The sequence below is a fragment of the Cavia porcellus genome, unplaced genomic scaffold (genome assembly GCF_034190915.1).
Source record: "Cavia porcellus strain 051 isolate PalLab524CR breed Dunkin Hartley unplaced genomic scaffold, mCavPor4.1 scaffold_22, whole genome shotgun sequence".
Taxonomy (NCBI): Eukaryota; Metazoa; Chordata; class Mammalia; order Rodentia; family Caviidae; genus Cavia; species Cavia porcellus.
The window spans coordinates 46413939-46432359 of record NW_026947505.1 but is presented as its reverse complement, the minus strand read 5'-3'; the positions used below and the strand labels follow the sequence as shown (position 1 = coordinate 46432359).

Genomic DNA, 18421 nt, shown 5'->3' with positions numbered 1-18421 from the left:
TTTTGTGTTCTTAGGGAAAAAGAGCATTACAATTTAAAATCATTGAATGATAGAGTCATTAAGGCAATAAAGAAATTTTTTGTACTAAGAAGAGTTATTCTTATCCTTGTTATTACTGCCTACATAGCACTGACACAGCTGCTGTAAAACCATATTTCTCCATGAAAGAAATCATGTTTTGAAAATGTTAGAGCAAACATAGAAAATGAGGCTTCTGGTAAGTCTCACAACTGTAAAAGCAGCACAACAACATTCAGGATGATTATGTGCACTCTCCTCCTCTTCAGAGACAATCTTAACTATATCCTACCTGACCAGAAATGTAAATATAACATCTATGCATGTCACGTACCATTCTGCTAGAAACTCCTGACCACTAAACAAAAATTAGTAACCAACTAAACTATTTATATATAAATAAAACATCAGGTCGGAAACTGCAAACACTACGTTGGATGTAATCTGGAGACTACTTCAACAAATAAGATCAATTTAAGATTCTAAATATATTCACAAGTTATCTTTCCAGAATACCATGTGTTTGTAACACTGAAAAGTAAAAAAGATTCACTTATTTTTAATTGAACAGCAATATCAACTTGACATAATAAACCCCTAATCTGATTTCAACAAAAATGCATTTGAAATATTTTTCCTTTAATATTTGGAAAATCTCACATTTCCAATTTTTTGTATAATCCAATAATGAGATATGATCATAACAGTTGGAAAACATATGTCACAAAATAATCATATAATAAAGCACCTTGGTATGCTTTATTATGAAACTTCCAAATTAATCTTATTACAGTTTCCAGTCTCATTTAACAACATACAACAAAAACAAGATTTTATGAAAGTGATATTCCATAATACATGCAGCATATTTGATTTATGTACTAAAATTTAATCACATTCATGATGTAATTTGTTCAGTCATCTCAAATACTCATAGGTATTTTTCATGGACTCTCTAGTAGGTTGTATTTCATAGTTTAGCAAAAATATCAACCTTCATCTTTCACGTTTAATATATTTGAAAACCTATAGTAAATATTTTCCAATGAATTGTCTATAACAAAGAACCACATAGGAATTTCATACAAAGGATAAATTCATACAACGTTGACACTTTGGTATCTTCCAATCAGCAATGGATATAGTCTTGCTGATTCCTGAATTGCCTTCAAAGTATCCTTCTACTTTACAAAGCGATTGGCTTCTTTTTTAAAGATGCTAATCTCTTTAGTAGTCTACTCCTATGGCCCCAACTGCACACATGGATCATACTGGGCTAAAATTTATAAAATTGTTCTGCGCTGCGCTTGGACCCAAATTTTCACTATCAATCTTATTAAAAGCAGTTAGTAGTATTCATGCCACAGCTTACATGTTAAGACAATCTTAAAATTTCCTTTGCCAGATTACTTAGTGCATGTATCTCAGTCCCCTGAAAAATCACAGGACATGGGCCAAATGTAGACAGATTTTCTTCCAGGGCGTAACACACATGGCCTGTGTGCTAATATATGCTGATCTGCTCAGATCTAACCAAAATTACTCATCTGGCTTTCGATACAGCATTCTAGAACTTCTCTACCCAAATCTCCAAACCTCTAAACTCCTTCAACAAACCTATCCCAAAGTCTTCTAAATCACATGGTTAACTATAGACACAGAAATGATCACACTCCTAGTACCAATTTTCTATATTAGCCAATATACTTATTGCTGAAAAAATTCTCAAAATCCACAACTTAAAGGAGGAAAGGTTTAATTTGCTCACAGTTTTAGTTGGCGAGTGACTGGTTCTGTGGCAGAAACATTGTGGTGGAACCACATGGTAAAACAAAACTCCTTAGTTCATGGCAGCCAGAACACAGAGCAGGGAAAGAGGGCCAAAACAGAAAGAATGAGGGGTCAAAATACACACATAGGTATGCCACGATGATCCAACCCAAATATAAAAGTATATTCCACAATTACCTGAGGCAGACCCCAAAGCCAGTCAAGTTAAACCCAGCCCAAACTGCCAGACAGGGAAAAAAAAAAAAAAAAAAATCACCAGTACCTTGGCTTACAATTCTGCTTTACAATTTTGAGGAAGATCACTGCATTTGTGTTTATGTGGGGAAGATATCCATGGTTGTGCTTGTCGCCCAATCTGGTGTTCATAAATATAAGCAAAAGTTTGTCATATGTTTTTGGTTGCAAACCAAATTGTTTGCAAACAAAAGTGATCAGGAACCAAAGTATTATTTGTAATTTAATACCAAATTAACAGAATATTTCAAAGTCATTCCACATTAGCACACAAGAGTTTTCAAAGAAAAAAAAAAAACACTCAACAAAGAAGAATTATGTTGAGACAGAGAAAGAATATTGACTTTCACTGTCAATGATAAAAAAAAATGCACTGCTATGAACTGCTGAGAAAGAAAATCTACCAATTAAAATGACATTTAAAATCTTAATTTTATTCATAATGAAAGAAAAAATGCAGTTAGGAATCTCTTATTAACTATCATGATATATGCATGAAAACAAAATACAAGCAAAACAAATTGGCTTAAGCTATTCCTAAAACTCCCTCCCTTTTAAAATCTAGTTCTTCTTGATTAGTTTTGCACTTATAATCATCAGTGCACATGCTTCTCCACAGAATATCATTTGGTATATCATTAAGCACACAAGTGATGCAGCACTTTTTAAATGAATCTACAGACAATTAAAAGATTGGTACTAGGTTCTCAAGCTACGTCAGTAATTATGTACAGCCCGCTTCTGACTTCTGTTTCCCAGCAGCTGTTAAGGAACTGCAGTTTCCTACTTTCCCAGCTTGACAACTCACCACAGTCAGATACACCCTCCTTACCAAAAGAGTAGTTCTCATGCATCTGAGATTTTATTCACAGCTACAGATTCCTATTCCATTGGTATTGGTATAGACTTTGATATCTATATGTGATCAGATAATAGCAACTTCTGGTTCCTGGATAAGATGTCTGCATAAGGCCATGGATTTTAAGTTACATTCCATTTTTAGAGATACTAAAATAGGAAGAGGAAATAGGTATCTGACAGTCAATCAACTACAGTACCATAAATTGAGTAGATGCCTTTAAACAATGAAGTATTATTATAGATATTTTCATATAATTTTTAAAACTTGAAAGCAACCAAGATGCTGTTCAGCAAGTAAATGGATGAACTGTGGTATGGGTGGTCGAAGGAGTATCATTCAGCACTCAAAAAGAAATGAACTATCAAGTCATAAAAAGACATGAAGAGAGTTTCAACACATATTAGTAAGATAAAAGAAACCATTCTGAAAGTTTCATACGCATGATTATAACTCTATGATATTCGGAAAAAGAAAATACTACAGAGACAGCAAACATATTTGCTATGACACCATAATGGTGGATGTCACAACACATTTGTCTAATCTGTAGAATATGTATGATCGACTGAACCCTACTATAAATTATGAATTTTGAGTAATAATGAATGGTCAGTATAGGTTCATCAATTCTAAAAACTGCAGCACCTCACTGGGGTATGCTGATAATGGGGAACACAATGCTTGTTTGGGGATAGGAAGTATATAAGAAATACTTGAAGCTTCCTCTCAATTTTATTGAGAATCTAAAGCTAATTTTTAAAAATCTTTTTAAATGTTTTAAATGTTCTAGAGAATAGAAAACACAAAATTTTCACTCTCAGGATGCCAAGTTGCCAAGATGTCTGTCAAAATTTTCCAACTTTCAACCTTATCATTCAAGTTGCAAAAAATTCCTTATTTAGGTCTCTCTCCCTCAGTACATAATGTTTATCCTTCCAGAATCTTCCTTATTCTTCCAGAATTCTTTCGTTATTAACCCCTATTCTTACAGAAGTTTTTTACTAACTTCCACTTAGAGACTCACAGCATATAGTATCAACAATCATTTACTACTTAGAGCTCAAGTGAAGCATATATGGAACTTAAAGAATACAAGAAATGAATTAATATAAATTTTATAGTTTTTATAACAAAGAACACTGACACAATTTTCTTTTTCAATGTACCTTGTATATACACAATATATATATATATATATATATATATATATTATATACATGTTTATATAAATAAAAACAAGGATGTTTGATTCAACATTTTTTAAAAAATAGTCAGAATTCAGAAATAATTCTGTTTGCTATAATAGGGAAAAGGAAACTCAATGAGTTAAAAAAAATCAGTTAGAGTTATGTGAATTGAGATAAAAAATAACCAAATTATTTGGTAAGACAAGCAACTTTTAGAATGTTTATAATCGGTTTTGATTTTTATTATTTATGTATAGGTATTCATATATTCACACATTTTTATAAATACATAGAAAAAGATTTATACAGCTAGTTATAGAGCAAACAATGATTATAACACAATTGTTTTTAACTTTACATGTAAGCGCACATGTTCTATGTATTCATATATGTATACACATATAAACGTACAGAAAAAGGACTAAAGAAGGGGGCTGGAAATAGGGAGTTAGGCTTTAAAAACTTTCATTATTTTTATTCTACATAGCTCAGTGATGTTTCAACATGTGACTCCTGATAATAAATTTATTCAAAAACAAAAATAAGTCACTATCTCTCAGTTGAAACTTACTCATTAAGAATATCCGTATCTTGCCAGGGATTTAGCTCAAGGACATAACTGCCTGCCTGGCAAGCACAAGGTCGTGAGTTTGATCCCCGGCACCAAAAAAAAAAAAAAAAAAAAAAACAAGAAAGAAAAGAAAAGAATATCAGTATCAGTTTTTTTTTTTAAGAATATCAAGTATCCTAAGGTTAATGATAAAAAAGGATGTATGTTTAATGCTCAAACTTAGCCTACAGAGTGGATAGTATAAAGACTAAGGTCATGGTATCAGAAAATTCCACCTGATCCTATTTCATGAGCAATTCAGTTTATCAGCTCAACCACAATCAGTAAAATCAAAGGTAACCTTGCATTTAACCAGTCAATTGAAAAGCTTTGATCTTTCTTGTTACTCAACATTAAGTCAAGGCCTATCATCACTAAATAAAATCATGGCATAATGGCTGATGTCCTACTTGTTTTAAGAATCTGGAGTTCTAGGTTTACAACAAAGGCTATCTCTTAAGTTTAACACAGAAATAGGAATCTGCATGAACAATCAGAAAAGAATAAATATCAAATAAGAAGGTCCAATCAAGTAAATAAAATAATTAACAGTAACATATATTTAAGAGTATACCTAAAACATGCCAACAGTATACACAAGTCTGCAGATGTTACAAGTTGGATTTAATAAGCTCCTTTATCTTCTGTTGTACTTCACGGTAAAAGCACATGCAATATGATTTTAAAAATGGATTAAAATTATGAATTAAAATTAATGAATTAAAATTATGGTAGAAGACACATTGTCATTAATATCCCTCAAAATATTCCCCCCTTGATTCAAACACCTAACCCATCATTCTTACCACTTTTGATTACATCTTGTCTCTGAAAGACTGAAAAATCAGCACAACCCTTCAACCCTCACTGTACTCTCCAGTGTGGCTTTGCAGGATCCTCCCATGACAAAATGGAACATATTTGCCCTCCTCGTGAAATTGGCTGGCTTTGTGACTTGTTCTAGCTAATACACAAGAGCAAAAGGGATGGTGTATAACTACAAGACTACATGACAAGTGTCATGGCTATCTTGGGATCTTGGGACCTCAGCTTCTACTATGAGAATAAACCTGAGCTAACCTGTGCAAGGAAGAAGAGACAGAGAGACGAGATCCTTGCAGTCACTGACGAAACATCAGAAATGGTCTCCTACAACCAGCAAAGCTCATCCACATCTGATTCTGACTCACTACAGACTCATGAGAAAGGCCAGATAAGACTTGGATGTCCAGCTATGTGCAGCCATACCATCGGCCTACAACCACTAAGCTTCAGGAGAAGCTTATTAAGCATAAATGGAGAACACATTAGCTCTATAATGAGAAAGTAGGCCTTTTTAAGAAAGCAAAGCATTGTTAACTGAACTGTAACTGTTCATGCCAAAATATAACATTATCTGATTACTTGATTGAGTGTATCATTTTTTAATTATTTTATTTTTAGAATTTGGTGCCTAATTTACGTCTGTAATTTTAAAATTTATTTTTATTAGTATGTTTGCAGCACAAAATGTCTACATTCTTTGTGTGAAATTGGTACATTTACAAAACAAATCTTAATCTCTTTTGCACCCTGTTTTCCTCCCCACTCACACCCTCCCTCAATCTTACTCTCTTTTCCATAAGAGAAAAATCTATCCCCTATCTTTCCATTGTCTTTCACTTTGCTATTTATATTTAGTTTCTAATATAAGAGAAACCATGTGATATTTAAGCTTGTGTGCCTGCTTTATTTCACTTAATATTATGGTCTCAGGGTACATCTATTTTCCTACAAGTGACTTGAGTTTATCTTTCTTTATGACAGTATAGTACTTCACTGTATGTAAATATGGTATCTCATTTTATTTATTCATTTATCTGTTGCTTCCAAAATCTAACTACTATGAATCATTCTGCTACACATATATGGATGCACATATCACTGCAATATGATGTCTTTAACTATTTTGGAAAATATCTAGAGGGGGACTAGTAAAGTCCAATGGAATTTCTACTTTTAGTTTTTGAGAAATCTCATACTGGTTTTTATAGCATTTTCACTAGTTTACATTCCTAACAACAAGGTAGAACAAGGGTTCCTTCTTCCCTGTACCTTTTGGGGTAAGATGGAATCTCATGTGTATCTCTTTTTAATCGGGTCAGGAACCAATAATAAAATCAGCTCAAGAAGAAAGTAGAATTACTACCCTCACATACTAAACACCAGTATTTCAAACCCAAATCAGACTGGTTCCAAAACTCACTATATTCAATTACCTTAAGAGGACACAATGGACACCAAGAGGAAGCAAGAAAATTCAGATTGACCACTGAAGATGTCCAAGTAAACAACAACAACAAAATTTGCATTGAGGAGTTAAGTAATAAGAATACAAGGAATAAAGCAAATGAAAAGAAAAAGAATTGTACACCAAAGAGGAATGATAAAATGTATTTCTCATTCAATCATGAATCTCACCAATACGGTCACAGCAATACAACCACTAAATTATGATCTGATCAAAAACTACAATTCATAAAGATTCCAGAAGAAGTCTGCAAACATGGAGGATATATACTGTGTGCTGGGGAAAAGAAGGTATAAACAATTTAAATTCTCCTGTCTTTTAGCAGAAAGGTTTTCACTTGCTTTTTGGTATTGGGGACTGAATCCAAGGTCTTAACACTAAATTACATCCTTATCTTTTTTTTGGAGACAGAACTTCACTAAATAACTGAGACACCCAGACTGGGCTTGAACTCCTATTTTAGGTCTCAGAGTGCTGAGATTACAAGCATACACCAGTTTGTGTCAGTTAATCTTAATTGTCAACTTGACTGGATTAAGAGGCTCCTGGAGAGGTGACTGGATGGTGGTGGTGCTGTATTCATCAGTGGATTAACCGAGTAATGCTCACAGCTGGTGGGTCACTGGGTTGTGGGAAGTAGCTTTGGAGGATATAGCTCTCTATGCACTTTCCAACCTGCTATTCTTCTAGGCTGCTCTGAGCTAAGCAGCAAAATCCTTCTCTTCTGGTATTTCTGGATTGTAGCCAGCTAACCATGGCTGAAACCTCAGGAACTGTGAGCCAAATAAAAACCTCCTTCCTTAACAGTTTAAGTGTCAAGCATTTTCCCCAGCAAAAGGAAAGCTGACTAACGCAGATGCTAAAATAACAAGACTTTACACATTTTAAAAGTAGTGTAAGTACCTTATTTACTAATATGATGACTATCAGAAGAAACCAATAAAACAATGGAAAGCAGTTGCTTATGGGGACAGAGCATGGATTTGGAAAGGGCTGAGTAAGGAACTGTTATTTTTGCTTGTAAGGTATTATATAAAAACATTATATAAAATTTAATTTAAAGCCTAGTTAAAATGAACAAATGCATTAAATCTTCTTACTAATGGATTTAATATATTCCTATCAATAACTATACCTAACGTTAAATGTCCTAGTTTGCACAAAAACAAAAACAATCTACTTAATGTAAAATACAAAATTTTTCTACAAAGGAAAACTATTTATATCTTTTGCCATTCAAAAACTACTTAAAATAATGTTCTCACAATGTGTGAATTCATATATTAGTGCATTTCCCTTAAAAATCATTAATATCATTATGACCTATTTTTTTCATGAAACATATTTGAATTTTTCCAAAAATCCTAGAAATCAGAGAGTACCAGCTTTTGGCCTTTTAGACTGTCATGCTTTCTCCCTAGGCGAACCACAGATAAAAGCCATATTTACTTTGGTATCATGATTCAATTAAATAAAACCACTAGTTCACAAGACATAGGAGAGTATCTTTTCCTCCAGGTGCTTCTATCTGATAATGTAACTTGACTCATCTCTTTCTGAATTATAAACATTTTGTACATTTTTGACATTTCCTGGGCTGTTCTTTTATCATTTCTAAACATTATCTGCCATTCCAAAAAAGATCAACTGCATTTAAATATGTTAACTAAAATAACCTGGAAACCTGAACATATTATTAGGTTCCTTTTTCCTGTTACATTTAGAACAAAGTTTTATATCTATTCATTATGCATTTAAAATAAGTAGAAAAATTCAAGAAAATTGCTGCATGATGATAGTATTACTTTTGTATTTTTAGTTTCATCTGTAATAGTTTATTTAGCTAATGGCAGAATTGAAAGAAGTAATTTCTACATGGACGGTAGAAGAGAGCCCTCAGAACAGACATTCTAGTAAAGAACAGTACATGGGCACCAGGTCCAAAAATGAAGGTTTCAGAGAGGTCAAAAAGAGCTGAGACAGGGACAATGACATCTGTTCATGAAGGAGTCCCACCAGGTCCCAGCCAAGCACAAGGAGACTTACATTTACCAAGTGCCTCTGCCTCTGTTTGGGAACACTCAATGACTTCATGGTGAAAAGAAGAACTTCAACCTCTGCCATCTCCCCAGCTGTCACTACACTAGACTGTGACATGTAATTTTTGTATCAAAGCAGCGATTTAATCCTATGCAATGGAGAAACTAATGTAGTGCATACTGAAGCTGAGACTGCACAATACAGGGATGTCCTGTCTTAATGATGGCAATAGCTTGTATGTGCACGTCTCCATTCGGTTAAAGAACACATCATTGTAATTCTTCAGGAAAGTTTCAAAGAACAGCATTATTCTCTGACATGAAACTGCAACAGTGGAAGAACTTACATTTCATTTACATCCTTTATTCAATAGTAGTTATGTGCAAAAGTGCAATACTTAATAGTAGTTATGTGCAATAGTGTAATACTTAATACAGGAGAGCTTCTCTGATAAAACATGTTGGTTTAAAACACAGCTCCATCACATACTACCTCTGTCTGCTACAGTAAGTTTCCTAAGCATACTAAATTTCAGCTTTCTTGTCTGTCAAAGGGACAGCACCACCTCATGCACTTTTGTCAAAAGTACTTGGAATCATTAGTGTCACTGACACTGGGCTCTCGAGACAGACTCCAGGTTCAAATCCTGGCATGTGACTTTGGACAAAGTTACTTAACTTCTTTAATTTTCAATTTCTTCATCCATTTTTGGTGATAATGAATTTACCTGATAAGGTTGTTGTGAGAATTAAACAGTCTGTATGTCTGCACACTTATACAGCACTAAAACCTACATGAATACACATGTGGATCACTTCTCCTAATCCTCTCAGCAACCTCGCCAGGTATGATTATGAATAAATCAGAGTTTGCTACTTCAGCTATTTGGACAAAAGTAGCATCCATATTAAATTATGAAAGTCTGACGTTTACTGTAGTAAGCCAGCTAGCAACATTTTCAGCTCAAAAGGGATGCATTGTTTCTCTAACCAATACTACATATTACATTAGTCAAAACTGTCTACTGTGTAAGTCAGGTCTACAGGAATTTAAAATCAAAGAAAGTTAAATTTCAAGTAAGATTAAGGATTTTGGAGAAGCTCACTGATCAACAAAAAATTAAAGGGAAAAGGTAATTCAGGGCTCCAATCACCCACAGACAGTGCAGCTTTGTGTCCACACAAAAAATTCCCAGAAGTCAGAGTGACTGGGATTGCACTGCAGGCCCACATTCTGAGATCATGGAAGTCAGGGATGATGACCGGCAGCCCCCTCAGGACCACACGGAGTTAAAAGTGGTAGCTATGGGAATATGTTCCATAAAGAAAACAAGAGACCAAGAGACAGACAAGATGATGAATGACAGAAAGCCATGCACTGCAATTGTAAGTTGAAGCCTTAAAGTTACCTCTAACTGAAACATTCTACAACAAGACTTTGCAATATAAATCATATAGCCATAGATTCCAATTCTACTGTGGGTAAATTTGTAGAGTCAACAAGTTAACTTCTTTGGATGCCTAATATGTTAGTTCCCTATGGAAATATTTGGCTAGAATCTTTAAAAAACTTTATTTCAGAAATTATGCTGCTAACTGAGATGTGGAAAAAATCTTTACCTTAACACTGCAGAGGACAATTTTCAAAAACTGAAAACAAAGATGAACATTAGCTTGAAAATAAAGTGAAACACAAGCCTATTTTCATGGGCATGAAAAAATTACGGATATTCATACAATGGAATGTAATTTCAAAAACACTATATGTGCCTCAGATTTTCAGGTGATCGTTTTCCTACACTCAAGAAACATTTCCCATTTAATTCATTGACAGCCTCAGGAATATAGCTGCAATATAGTGAAGTATAGCGAACACTAGCTTAGGGAAGACAGAAGAAGCAAGCTACTCTGCTTAGTAACAATTATAAAGCTTAGAAAAAGAATATTTATTATTACTTACTAGTAACAACAACAGTAAACATTCACGCAACGTAATGGCAACGTTCATTACTTATTAATAATGTTTTAATGTCATACATAGTTGATGATAATAACAATAATGTATATTCACACAATGGACTGGCACTGGGCATTGAAAAGGGAACAAACTACTGACATAAACCACAACATGAATGCCTAACAGGTTAAACAAAAGAAGGCAAACACAATAGAATATATACTCTGTAACCCCATTTAGTCAAAGCCCAAGAACACGTAAAACTAATTAACAGCAATTAGAAAGTGGCTGAATATGGAGTAGGGAGAACAGATTTTCAGGAAGAGATTGCAGGCTTCCAAGTGTGACTAAAACATTCTATATCTTGTTTTGGACAGTGATTACGCAGACTGTCGAAAACCCATTGAACTGAACACTGTTCATTTTGTTCCACATAAATTACATCACAGGGGAAACGTGGTTTTGAATGTAACTCTTCAAAGAAAAAAAAAAGTGATTTGGCAGCATAAGTTTTTTAATTCAAAAGGAAATATACCTTAAACCAAACAAGTCCATTCATATTTAAAATGTCCGGTTACACATAAGTATTTATAGATACATGATTTCCAATTACACATAAGTATTTATAGATACATGATTTTTTTGAGCTAAAACGAAGGTGACCAAGCATCCCAGTTTGCTGAGTCACCCTAATGTAGAATTGATACCACAGATACTGCAACTGTTAAGTATCCTGATTTACAAGCAGTCCTAACAGTCACTTAAACTAAAGAGAAATTTAGATATTACTTAGTATAATGAGCTCTTTGCTACTTCGTTTCAACCACATTTACTAAGCATTTACAATATATTTAAACATGGTTCCCTTCTACTCTCTACCATTTCACATTGTTTGTCTTCACAGCAATATATAAAATAGCTAACTGGGTCGCCCCAAACATGAAATTCATACCTGATGACAAACTAAATATAAAAGAAATCAATGAGAAATTTTTCCTAACAGTATGTATTAACTTATAAAAAAGTTAAAAAGTTCTTAACTATGAAAAACAAAGCACATAAAGCACAAATATTTAATGAAGAAAATGTTTACCTGCTGCCCTGTAGAGTATTTTAGGTTCAAAAAATATACAAGGATTTTTATCCTCTATGCATGACAGAAGAAGTCCCTTAGCCTGAAAAGGGCTTCTGGGTATAACCACCTGCAAAAGCAGATTTTTAAAAGACAATTTTAGTAAGAATGCATCCCATTACAATCTCTTATAACTGCTGATATTTAAATAATTAACTATGACTAAAAATAGTAATGCTTATTGTACCCTAATTATCTTTATTATAAAATTTATATATTACTCCCCCGCAAATCCCTTTTGCTCAACAAATATTTAGAAGATGCCTTCAATATTCTGATAACTAAGACATTATGTTTCTCTTAAGGAGCTAAATTATCTATAAAAATTTCTTTAAATTTACAAAGAGCATATATTTAAGCCAAAAGAATTACCAATACCTGTAATTTATCAATGAAATATTTTTCTACTAATACTACGCTAACAAAATGCATACAATTTTCATCTTTGATTGTACATGTAAAATCTCCTTCCTTCCCAAGGAAAAATATAATCTTCACTTAATTCCCACTGAATTTTATGATCCACTGAATTCTGTGACCCGTGCACTATACAGTCTACATCTGGCAGAACAAAAAAGAAGTGTGGGTATTTCACACTGCTAGGTGACAAGAAAGTATTCCAGGACCTTTTATGTTTTGTTTCACTTTTGTTTTTTGTACTGAGGATTGAACCAAACGCCTTCTAACCTACCTCACTTTTTTTTTAAATTTTTGTAAAATGCCAAAACTGACCTTGAATTTGCAATCTTCCTGCCTAAGGCTGCTGTAAAGTACAGGCACCTAGGGGCTGGGGATTTAGGTCAGCGGCATAAGCACCTGCCTTGCAAGCAGGCAGTCATGAGTTCGATCCCCAGTACCAATAAAAATGAAAAAGACAAAAAAAAAAAAAAATTACAGGCATCTTCCACCACTTTGGAGCCTTTGTGAGGATGAGGGTAAAGATAAAGTAGGTGACAATAACAGCAGGAAATGCACATGTTTATTTGGTCAAACACTATGTAGACTCATCTAATGTTCAGAGTAATCTCAAGAGCTAGCTATCATTTTTTTCCATTTTAGAAATAGAGGCTGGGATCGCTCAGCAGCAAGTGCCTCTTGGCAAATGTGAGTTCTTGAGTTTGATCACCAGTACCAAAAAAAAAAAAGACCAGAGCTTAAGGAGATAGCAAGAAGCTATCATACTATTTGCTAGACCAGAGATTTTCATCCACTTCTGACTGATGCTAAAGCCCAAGCACTTAACTTCTATATCACACTGCCTCAAGTCACAAACTTGGGCCTTATATTAGTGACTATAAAAATAATTATATGAAGGCAAGTATTACATAAAAAGAATTTTTAAAATAAGTCCAAATTTGGGGCTGGGGATTTAGCTCAGCAGCGTAAGTGCCTGCCTTGCAAGCGCCTGGTTGTGAGTTCCATTCCTGGTTCCGATAAAAAAAAAAAAAAAAATAGTCCAAATTTATAACACATACTCAAATAAGATTCCTTAAAACAAATTACACTTGGCCCCCAAAGTCATTTTATGTTATTTTCATTGAATGAATTTTACTTGTTTTTAATTTTTAGCCTTTTTATTTTATATGCATAGTTTTCTCACCTGCGATGAAAAAGAAAGAGAAAACAGAAGGAACAAAGGAAGGAAAGGATAAGGTAAGGGACTGAAAGAAAAGATCTGCTTTTAAAACAGTGTGTTTATAACATTAAATCTGCATCTGCATTCACTCAAACACAAAATTACAGTATTACTTCAAATATAGCTTCTGTCCCAACCTCAACTCAACTAAGGAAAAGGCCTACAGCATTCTTCTCACAGAAAAGAAGAGGGTAGGAATGATAAACACATGTTCACAACCTGCTAGTATTGTCAGAAAAGAAAATGCATCTCCAGACTGAAATATCTGTGAGTTTCTATAATGCTTCCTTTGAACACTTTCTAATAAAGAGGAATTACTCACAAAGGAGTGCTCCTGCGCCTCAAAGTAAGATGAACTTGAGTCATTTATAGAAAGATAGATACACTTTGGAACCATAATGTTAAGTGATGTAAATCAGACACACAAGCTTGTATGAGAAATGCAAATTATAAACATGGAACAAAATAATAGATAGAAAATAGGAAATAGGGAGACATCTTTATCACATGGGAAGGGGATCCAAAACAGAGGCGGTAAGAAGGGAAATGACAGTGTCATTGTCATCAGGATTTGCAAGAGAATAGATTTAATATGGGACACATCATTTATGGGACAATTTATTAATATTCACCCAAAAAGTCAAATGCAGAGGATTACAAAAGATCTGTCCTCGTACTAGGGACATGCAGAATCCAGCCAAGGGCCTGGGTCCCATGGCCGTGTCCTCCACTAGTCCAGCTGGAGACTTAGAGCCTCAGCAATGTTTCATGCAAGTCCATATCAAGGATCCGCACTGGAAATGGCCAATGGCCAGTGGTGGAATCCAGAGTCTGTGCCAGTGGGGTGAAAGATCTGTGCCTGCAGGCTGAGGGATTTGCGCTGGTGACAGGAAGCAACACTTAAGGCACTCAACTAAAGAGCTCCACTAAGGAGAACAGCAGGCATCCCAGGCGACAGGAAGGATGTGAACTCCTCCAGTGAAGAGAACAGGCGAGTTCACATCAGGAAAACCAGCCCCAACCAAGCTTCTGGGAAACTGGCAGCTTGCAGCCTTCCCCTCCTGGCCTCCTTTTGTATCTTGGCAACATTCTTCAGGTGGGTTTTCCAGAATCTCACTGACAAAGTTCAGATGGGCATTTCCACTCAAACTGATCATTAGTTAATCCACCACAGACGCGTTATGCCTAGGTACCAATTCCACACAAAGAACATAAACATGACATACTGCTAACATGTACTACTAATAAAAAAAGACCTAAGCTATTGTGGTGGCCACATATCAGAAGGAGAGGTTTCACAGTTAATGAGCAAGTACTACCGTACTATAGACTGGGAAAAAATATATCTAGGCAACAGCCTTCATATAGTCTATTTAAAAAGTAAGAAAGGGACTAAAAGCAAAACTTTAGCCTTCTGACTTTGAAGTAAATATGGTCTAAACAGTAGACTTATTAGTATCAGTCAGAATCAGCTAAATGAGAAAAACCCTATAAGAAAGAAACAGTTTTGAAAGAAGTGGAAGATAAGCTAATTATGCTTTCAGTCATACACTTCAAAGTTACGAAGCCAATTACTGTCAGTGTCAAGTCAGTGCTATGGCACAAAGACCATTCTATGAAAGCAGACATGTCATCACTGACCTAAAAGAAATGCTAACTTTTCTTTCTTAAGTATTTTTAAGTTTGCATAAATTCAAAATATCCTGCTTGTATTCCTCCAGATAAGCATATTACCACAGCTACAATTAACAGAACCAACCGAAATGACAGTATCAAATAAGGATCAAATAAAGTAAGTTAATGAGAATACCTTGATTCCAGGGCAATGGGCAAAAAAAGCTTCAGGACACTGAGAATGATAGAGAGCCCCATGACCAACACAGCCCCAAGGAGCTCTGATCGTGAGGCTTCCGCAGTTAAAAAGATCCCCAGAGCGGTAACGATACTTGGCAGCTTCATTAACAATCTGCAGGGAGATAAGGGGCATGTCACAATGAGTCCATCCTTCCAAATCCATTTCCCACAATAACACTTTAGAAATGTTACCTACCACAAAATGTTAACTGTAAAACACTACCTCAAGAATAACAAATGTGTGTAAGACGGGTGATGGGAGGATGGGGCAATATTTCAGTATTCCACGGACTTAACCATTCAAAGGATCACTCACAGTAAAATTTAATAGACTTACTTGATCAAAAGCAGGGAAAATATAATCTGCAAACTGAATTTCGGCAATGGCAGTAGCACCAGTGACTGCAATTCCAATTCCAAATCCAACGATTCCTTGTTCACACAACGGGGTATTAAAAACTCTGTCTTTTCCTTTAAAAAGAAGGAAAGAAAATTTTAAAAAAGGCAAATGAGAGTAGTGTAATGCACAAAACATCCAAAAATTTAATAAATTAATATTGGTTGAAAGGGGAAATATACAAAGGTAATAAATAAAAAAATTGTATTGATGACTGTAAATGTAACTGGTAATTCTATTCACTGTAATGACCTCTATGTTCCAGTTAAAGAAAGAGTATCCAACTGGACAGTCTTCATTTCTTTGAATTAAAGAAAGCAAAATCTAACTACTTAGAAGACATAATGCCTAAGATACTGGATTCAACCACTAGGACAGAAAAAAAGAAAAACAAACAAAAACATGTAACTTTTCCAGCAGCAAACAAAGTAGACCTTTAAGGGAAAAAGCCTTACGGGCAATAAATAGGCAAAACTTGTACTTTAAGAGTATTTAATTCACAAGGACATAAAAATCCTAAACTTAAACTCATCTAACAATGAACTCCAAATAAATGAGAAAAATTAACACAACCAAAAAGACCAATGAACAAATCTATAATATATTGAGAGCCTTCTAACACGCTAGCTTCAACTGAAAAAGCAAAGGGCAAAAATATGAAAGATTAGAACACGATAATAAACATGACCTACTTCACGCACACACGACACTGCACACTAGCTAAGAAGTCAATTCTCTTTACTGTAGACACGCTGACGTTAAGAAATCATATACTGTTTATAAATCCAGTATCAACAACTTTTAAAGAATTAAAAGATTTTTTTTATGAGTATGTGTTAGCAATACGTTTACATTCTTTCTGGGAACTGGTACATGTTCACAATATATTTTGATTCGCTTTTTCTCTATTCTCTACTTTCTTTCCTCTCCCTTCGGACTCCTCCCATTACTTGATTCCTTTTACCATTTGAACAAGATCTTTCACTCTACTTCCTAGTATGTTTTATTTTGCTTTTTATTTGTAATTTGCATCTTTCATATAAGAGAAACCATGCAATATTTTAACTTGTATATTTCCCTTAACAGTATAGTCTCAAAGTGTACCCATTTTTCTACAAATAACAAATAAAAGAAGTTTATCTTTCTTTATGGTAGAGTAGTACTCCACTATGTTTAAAGACTACATTTTCTTTATCCATTCATCTGCTGGTAGATATATCTTACAAAGTATACTCTCTGACCATGATACAATGCAGCTAAAAATCATTTACAAAAAAATAGAAAGTCTTTGTACTACAGTTTTAAAAATACATATCTAAATAACACATGACTCAAAGAAATTAAAATTAATTAATGGGAATTAGAAGGACTTTTAAATGGAATGATAAGAGGTCAGGGATTTAGCTTAGCGCCACAAGCACCTACCTGGCAAGTGCGAGGTCATGAGTTCAATCTCTGGTACCAATAAGTAAATAAATAAACAAATAATGAAAAACCTCTATATCCCAATTTATTGAAGTTTAAAGATAATGGCAGAATTGCTTCTCTCAAGACTATGCTTGCACATTTAAACATTATCAATTCTTGGAAAATTATAACAACTGTTTAAAGACATCAGGTAAAATAAAGCATGAATGGAGATCTGACCCTTGATAGAAAGGACAGTGGATGGATAAGCTGGGCATTTATAATGCTTGTCTGAAGGGAGGTCTCTGTATGTGTGTTAGAGAAGGCTATGATTTGCTCCAACAGTCTCAGTTTTAGGGAGCTGCCCAAGAATCCCAGTGACTGGATAGTAAAGCCTTTTTAGAAGGGCAATATGTGGGGACACCCCAAACTCTTATATAGACACTGCTCTAACACTCATTAAACTTACTAGTAGGACACTCCAAAAACCCAACAGGAAAATAATCTGGACAAGCTGAGGAGAAATGTTAGCTATCAGTGTGCTTACCAAACAAGAAACAGAAATGAGTTTGGAGTTTGTTTTTTTTTTAATTAGAGTCGTCTGATTTTAGCCCTCAAGCTCTCCACTCAAACCATAACTTTACTTACATTACCACCTGATTCTCACTTTAAAGTCTATTGCCTCTCAGCTAATATCTGCATTTTATGACACAATCTAATTTCAGGGATTGGGCTGATGCAAAAACAGGCCAATTGGTTGGCCAGGTAACCAAATGTTTTGGAACAGTGCTGATAATCATGCTTTATTTCTATAACCCAGGGATACAGTACTTCTTGACATATCCAATTCACTATCAGCTCAATCACTTCTTTTGAATATGAATTATAAATAAGGGAGGTGTTAGGAAATATAGACTAGACACATCCTATAGCTTCCAATTTTAAACACACCTGCAACAACTTGAAAGTATGATTCCCACTCATCATGATCTATAATCACCTGCTCA

The 18421-nt window shown here is 34.5% G+C and overlaps 1 protein-coding gene across 8 annotated transcripts in view; it reads right to left on the bottom strand.

Annotated features, from left to right (window-relative positions):
* Positions 1-18421, bottom strand: part of Bckdhb (branched chain keto acid dehydrogenase E1 subunit beta) — a 185463-nt gene that overhangs the window by 127598 nt on the left and 39444 nt on the right. For all 8 annotated transcript variants that reach the window (XR_010041985.1, XM_063233122.1, XM_063233123.1 and 5 more), the window contains 3 exons: positions 15948-16081; positions 15567-15722; positions 12082-12190 (listed from right to left, as the gene is read on the bottom strand). Coding sequence is in view for 7 of the 8 variants with exons in the window: in XM_063233122.1 (XP_063089192.1) it covers positions 12082-12190; positions 15567-15722; positions 15948-16081 (399 nt within the window). In the remaining variant the exon portion in view is untranslated. The remainder of the gene's footprint in view (positions 1-12081; positions 12191-15566; positions 15723-15947; positions 16082-18421) is intronic.